The sequence below is a fragment of the Lactuca serriola genome, chromosome 8 (assembly GCF_051521515.1).
Source record: "Lactuca serriola cultivar US96UC23 chromosome 8, Lser_US96UC23_V15, whole genome shotgun sequence".
Lineage (NCBI taxonomy): Eukaryota > Viridiplantae > Streptophyta > Magnoliopsida > Asterales > Asteraceae > Lactuca > Lactuca serriola.
Window position 1 is genome coordinate 23,184,513 of NC_136415.1, and position 7,136 is coordinate 23,191,648.

Below are 7,136 nucleotides of genomic sequence, written 5' to 3' on the forward strand. Positions count from 1 at the left end.
CATTAGTTTAGCGCAACTTTGAATAATTTTAATATATCATCAATGTAATTTGATACATATTTCAATTATATGAAATATCAAATAATGACATTTCATTACTATTGTGATAATTTAGTTTATATATTGTATTTTTACTAATCTTAATGGTTTTATTTTTTTAATAACCGTAACGCTTTTACTAATTGTACATTTTACAAATCTCTTAATATCTTATAATTTTTATCTTACTTTATAATTTTTCATAACTATGTTATTTTCAAGATTGATTATCTTAATAGTTTTTATTTTTTATTTTTTCAGTCTATTCAATTTTATATTTTATTATACAACATCATCGTTTGTATATATTCTGAAATTTCACATTAAAAATGCTTAATGTTTGCACTTTGATATTAATTTTTTATAATAAACTCATTTAATACTTATGGAATATATATCTCGTTTTAATTAACATTTACTTTCTTCATTAAATCAAATTCATTATTAAACGGTTATATTTTTGGAAAGTAATAATTATAATGGGGCAAATTTATAAAAATTTATATAAAGAAAATACAAAAATGTCCTCCTAAAACCAAATGAATTTCACACTTGTGCCGCAATGGTGAAGGATTTGAGTTTCGACTGCAGCTATAGCTATATAAATACGAGTTTCTTCCAACATAGATACTTTTTATAGACGCTAAACTCTTATTTATACATCACATAATGCTCTTAAAAGATAAGTTTTGGAGGAAATATATTTAATATAATATTAATAACCTTTCTGCAAATATTATGTTCATTCCACATGTTGGAAATACATATTTCATTTAAATTATTCTGTTAAAATTTAATTAACATTTAGAAAAAATAAATGATAAATAAATAAACCTTGTGCATATTTTATTATTGACTTTAGAACAGTTAATATCCTCGTGCATATATACCATCTGAAGCCATATTAAAATTGCAAAGACACATACTAACTTGAAAACAATCATGTCGAAAGAGAGCTTTAAGGGGTTATATGATCGTACCAAGCCTTTTATGTTCATTATCTTCTTGCAAACCTCGTATGCTGTTGGTAGCTTAGTCATCAAGTCTGCCCTGAACAAGGGATTGAATCATTACACTTTTGCTGTTTACCGAAACGCCATTGCAACTCTCTTCTTCGGTCCTTTGGCTTTCTTCTTCGAAAGGTATATATATGTTTCTATATATATACATGTCATGAACTGTATAAATCCACCATTTTGCTTTATAGTTATCATTCATTTGCTGGTGGAAACAGGAAAGCTAGGCCAAAAATGACGGTTTCCATCTTCCTGAAAATCATATTACTGGGATTACTAGAGTATGTATTCTATATTCTATGTTTTTCTTCTGTAAGAAAGAAACCCTAATCTTTGGACGATTGCATGCATTATATATATCATCTGAGCGATGGTTTATATATTGAATCACAGGCCAGTGATAGACCAGAACTTGTTCTATGCTGGAATGAAATCTACAACAGCAACTTTCGCGTCTGCTATGTGCAACATCCTTCCTGCCATTACCTTTGTCATGGCTTGGATGCTTAGGTATTATTCCCTTTCTTTAAACGAATTGAAAAATGAAAATATTGGCTTTGTACAAAACACGTAAAAAACAACACAAATACAAGAATTGTCATCTACGGGTCCTAATTAAGCTGTTGGGTGTCAGTCAACTTTTTTGCTTGGATGTGATCCATGCTTTAATGTCAGTCATACTAATTAAATCAAAGCCAATATTCATTATTCCTACTTAATATTGTCCGGTTGGATTGAACATGCTTGTTAGGTTCGGGTTAATTTGATTGGTATAATATATTAATTAAGTACATCAGGATAAAATAACCATTATCCCATTGTGCTTAATTTTCACTTTTATAAAATTTAATAAAAAATAATACTCTTAACATATTGTACACCTTATTCTCGAGTTTTTGTAAGTAGGGAAAAAGAAGGAAAATAGATGAAAGTTATGTTCTTGAGTTTTTTTTGAAGGAGAAGAAGAAAATGAAATACAACGAGTTTGTGTTCTCGAGTTTTATATAAGAAGGAGAGAAGAGAAGGAAAGGAAATGGAAAGAAAATAAAGTTTTTTTTCTTTGAATCTATCCTCTCAAATATTAGATGATTGGGAAGGGAACGAAAGAAAATGATTCCCCTCTGTTTCCTTTCTTCCCCCTCAATTTTAACCTGTGAGGAGAGGGGAGTAGTATTCTGCCACTCAAGCTCACTCTTCTCGCACCATAATTGACCCATCATTTTTATGGGTAATTATCAAGCCAATCGATTAAACAACTTTGTTAAAGTGAAACAAGATAAATAATTTTTTACTTGTTAGTTTGCTTATACTTTACAGGTGTTTTACATAGAACTTTTTCTTAATTTCAATAATATTTTATTTATTTATATATGAAATATATATAGTTGTCTCTCTAAAATTCTTAATGGAAAGGGTTATTCACTATTTGGATAAAATCGAATTGCCTAATTGGACAATTTGGATTGGACTATTTGGTTCGGATATTCCGATTTTTGGATTGGTTTTTTAACAAAACCAAATTATTATTTTGGATTTTGGATTGAGTGCTTTATAAAATAAGAACCGAATAGTCCACAAAAAAACAGAATAACAATTTGTTATGTATTTATTTTCAATATATCTATCATTATTTATTAATTTTATAATTTTTTTAAATAAGTTCAAAAAGTTTTACCTAATAAAAGACATTAATATGTACTTTCTCTCAAAAGTTTTTTATCTATTAAATAATAAACTATAATATGTCTTCTTAGTTGTTGTTTAAAATTTTTAAATCACAAGTAAATAATTTGTTTTTACTTCTTCTGTAAAATTAGATCATATTATACTTCTTTGTCCTTTTAAAATGTTATCGTTTTTGAAAACCGAATTATAAAAATCGATCCAACCGAATTGTAATTGGATCGGATTTGAATTTAGTTTGGACTATTTGGATCCATATTTTGAAAACCGAAATCAATTTGGATTTACTTAATCGGATCGGATCGACCCGATCCATCCAAACGAACACCCTTAGGAAAGATAAAGACTCAAATATATATATATATATATATATATATATATATATATATATATATATATATATATATATATATATATATATATGATTGTGTTGTATCGACGCGATATACACTAACATCCCCTATGGAAGCTCGATGACGATTAGACAAAGAGTTTAAGTCAAAGGGTGTTGGATGCCGACTCTAATACCATGTAAAATATATGTGGAGTTCAAGTTTTTTTTATATTTTTTCTAAAAGAATCATCATACAAAAGAGAGATTAGTTCAAGGTAATCTTTAAAACAAATCCCAATAATTTGGATTTGGTTAAGAATAACATAATCTTAGAAAAAATCTCAATAATTTGACCGAATTAACCGAAAAAATAAAAGATAGGATACAGCAAAATCTATTAAACCGGCTTAAAAGGGTTATTCTGAAGTTTTTTTGCTATAATATGCTTTTTGTAAACAAAATTTAATTGAGGACTAAAACTGTTAACCGATTCAAAATATTATGATTTTATCAGAGATTTTACAAATGTTGACCAACAAAAGTTTTTGATCATAAGACAACTTCAAGTTCGGAGTTTTTTGACATTTTTTTTATCATCTTTTTTTGACATTTTTTTTATCATCTTCTTTTAAAACAACACCAGTTAAAAAGTCTCGTTGTCTCTTTCATGTTCAATAATTAATAATTTAAATATTAGTAGTATGCTTGACATTTTGTGCACACTTCATTGGTCTATGTTATCATTATTTCGTATGTAAGTTTTTCCATTGCCTTTCCATAATGACTATCTTGTAACAATAGCTTAGTTAATGTAACATGTTAAAGACCAAAATATTGCTATAACCAAACATGGCTCTCCGTCACAACTAAAGTTCCTAGAACCGGTACGAATTACTTGTATAGAATAATAGAACACGGTGCACAAATTCTTCCGGACTTAAAAGATCTTAGTATTAAACAAACCCGTCAAATCATGTATATATTTAACTACTTTTGGGGTCCAACAAATGGGAAATTAGCATTGATTCACCAAAAAAATGAGACTTAATTTTTTATTTATCTTCGTAGACTTGAGAAGGTGAAGATGAAAAGTTTACATAGCCAGGTGAAGATAATCGGGACATTAGTGACGATCGGTGGAGCCATGATAATGACTCTAATAAGAGGCCCTGAAATTCAATTTCCATGGACAAATAATCATACTCTTCATCATCAATCTCCGGTTAACACCATGAGTACACAAGATCAGATCAAGGGGTCCCTCATGATCAGTGTTGGTTGCATTTCTTGGGCGAGTTTCGTCATCCTTCAAGTAAGATTTCAGCTCAAAATTATGGTTCTGTTACGTATTAAAAAAAAAACTAAAAATAACATCACAAATTTGTTGATGTTGATGGATTTGGATTTTAAAAAAACACAACAGATAAATTATATATTGATAAGGTGCTCAGATGGTGAAAAACCAGTCATACAAAATATTTCCGTCACTAATTGCTTATGATTGTCTACATTAAAGCTAAAAGGTCTCGCCGAAAACCTTTTACATATTCATCACTACAAAAAAAATTCTCCACTATACGTCTTCCAAATCTAAAAGACATCACTCAATTCCAGTTGAAAAAAAAAAATTCTTAATTCAACAATGCCATTTTACACAAAATTTGATTATTTTGCACAGAACTCCAAGAAAAAGTATACATGATTTTAGCGAATTAGTATTATTTTTTAGCAGGAAGCTATACAAATATTTAAGTTTCTTTGATGTATTCAAAAAAGGCAGTGACACTGAAGTCGTACCCAGCCGATTTATCTCTCACAGCGCTCGTGTGTATGATGGGCACATTAGAAGGGTCCATACTTACCCTAGTAGTTGAGAAGGCCAATACCTCAATCTGGTCAATTAATTGGGACATCAAATTATTTGCAGCGATTTATAATGTAAGAAAATTAATAATATTTATATCCATAACATGTTAGTACGTTACCATGATTAAAATAATCTCTTGTTAGTGTCATCAATTTAATAACTAAGAAAATGGGTACTTTTTAAATGTTGCCATGTTTAAAAGGATAGGAGGAAGAGAAATCTTCCTACATTTTTTTCATTCCCATCTTCCTACTCATATAAGATTATAATGTGTTGAATTCATTAATTCTTTCTCTTGATCTTCCTTCTTGATTGTGACTCTTTCTTTGATCTAATGAGTAGTAAGATGATTAGGAACAAAATATAGAGGATATTTAATTTCTCAGGGAGGAAATATTACGAATTTTTGAAATCCTTAAACCAAAATTTTGAACTAACATGGATGAACCAAAATTTTGGACTAACATAAACAAAAGATGGGGGATATTTCCTCCGTGAGAAACTCCTGGTCCTGGTTAGAATGTGTTTAATCATGTGCCACTTTTAAACTCACTAAAAGTTTGATTATTATATATTTTTATGGAGGCACGACAAAAAAATTGTTTAAATGAGAAATAAAATATCCTTCGACCTTTTGTTCATACTCGTTAGATCAAGACAAGTTTCAAAGTCAAGAGAGAGATTAAGAAAAAAATTAGTGGATTACACGTGTCATTAATCACAGTATACGATTTATTACTTTTCGTGAATGATATTGTTATCTTAGCTTTTGATTATCTTTCATAATGTTTTCTTGAATTGTGTGGATATGTAGGGAGTAGTGTGTTCTGGATTTGCCTACTATATTTCGGGAGTGGTAATGCGGGATAGAGGACCAGTATTTGTGACAGCTTTCAACCCACTTAGCATGGTTATAATTTCCATTTTGGAGTCTTCTTTTTTAGCCGAGAAATTAAACTTAGGAAAGTACGTTTCTCAGTCTCAAGATAACTAATAACCGTTTGTTTTCCCTCGATCATTTTATGGAGATTAATTTCTTAATTTATATTGTAGTATTGTTGGAGCAATTGTTATTGTCCTTGGGCTATATTTGGTGATATGGGGCAAGAGCAAGGATCAAAAACAACAAGGTCACGAGTCGCCACTTAATCAACAAGAGAATGGAATGAAGAGACCAATTAAACATAGTGTCGATGTTGTTAATTCTCATGGCAAGCCATCTAGTGATGTTGAAGTAGTTTAGGGAATTCGCTTATACATAAATTATCGTTTTTATCATATGATTATTAGTATCATTAAAAGCTTTGTGAAACCCACAAATTGAATAAAGAAACATTATTTACTTTACAGGATAAAGATAAGCCTGAAAATATATGTGATGTAGTCACGTAGGATGGACCGATGACTCTTAATCTAAGCTTTCTTGCATGTTCCTTGTTTGGTTGTAGCTTTAGAGTATGATCATCTGTCTGGGTGTCTATCTCACCACTAGTTACATATGGTTACTTATTCCTTGCAGATTCAATCACGTATCCTTATGTATAGGATGTTGTTATGCTATAGTAATATATATATATATATATATATATATATATATATATATATATATATATATATATATATATCCCAGTGTGATAGGATGCAACAGTAGAGGTATACTTGTTAGAGTACCAGTAGACATATTATCGTCTAGTGGAGTGTACTAGGGACTGTACATAGTCATGTAGGATACCCTAAGAACTCTTGGTCTAGGATTTCTTGTTTGTTCCTTATTTGGTTGTGGCTCTAGAGTAGGATCATCTGTTCGGGTGGCTATCTCACATCTGGTTACTTATGGTTGCGCATTCCATGGAGGTTAGCTGTAGAAAAGCAATGTATTGTGAGAGATCTAGTAGGAGGTAGTGAGTTGTATGATTAATAATTGTCTGTATTATGTGCCTACTTGATCCTTGATTGTTTATATTTCAACATATGGTAGTGGATGAGGTTGAGGCGGTTCTGCTATGCCTTGTACTCCAAGATACCATGTTTAGGCTGGTTATAAGTCGTAGGCACGGAGGCTCAGGAAGAGAGGTTAGGCTTAGGCGGCAGGCTAACAAACCGAGGTTATTCCAGTCCGATGACTGATTGGACCCATTACATGTTAGCATTCCAATACGATGACTAATTGGCCCATGGAAATTGAATCTAATGATTG

The 7,136-nt window shown here is 30.4% G+C and overlaps 1 protein-coding gene across 2 annotated transcripts; it reads left to right on the forward strand.

Annotated features, from left to right (window-relative positions):
- Window positions 1–969: 969 nt before the first annotated feature.
- On the forward strand, window positions 970–6,333 carry LOC145068642 (WAT1-related protein At2g39510-like). Of its 2 annotated transcripts, XM_079015643.1 has the most exons (7): window positions 970–1,181; window positions 1,274–1,336; window positions 1,449–1,565; window positions 4,141–4,384; window positions 4,849–5,010; window positions 5,754–5,905; window positions 5,993–6,333. In XM_079015643.1, exons 1-7 carry the CDS (start codon window positions 982–984, stop codon window positions 6,180–6,182), a joined length of 1,128 nt encoding a protein of 375 aa, XP_078871769.1. In that variant the 5' UTR covers window positions 970–981; the 3' UTR covers window positions 6,183–6,333. The 2 variants fall into 2 exon arrangements, with proteins under 2 accessions (XP_078871769.1, XP_078871770.1); XM_079015644.1 differs by lacking the exon at window positions 4,849–5,010.
- The last annotated feature ends 803 nt before the right edge of the window (window positions 6,334–7,136 follow it).

Bases quoted from the DNA above. Each gene is read 5' to 3' on its own strand.
- LOC145068642 (XM_079015643.1), top strand. From the start codon at position 982: ATGTCGAAAGAGAGCTTTAAGGGGTTATATGATCGTACCAAGCCTTTT. The intron at 1,337-1,448 runs GTATGTATTCTA...ATTGAATCACAG, and splicing joins ATATTACTGGGATTACTAGA to GCCAGTGATAGACCAGAACT. The intron at 1,566-4,140 runs GTATTATTCCCT...TTATCTTCGTAG, and splicing joins GTCATGGCTTGGATGCTTAG to ACTTGAGAAGGTGAAGATGA.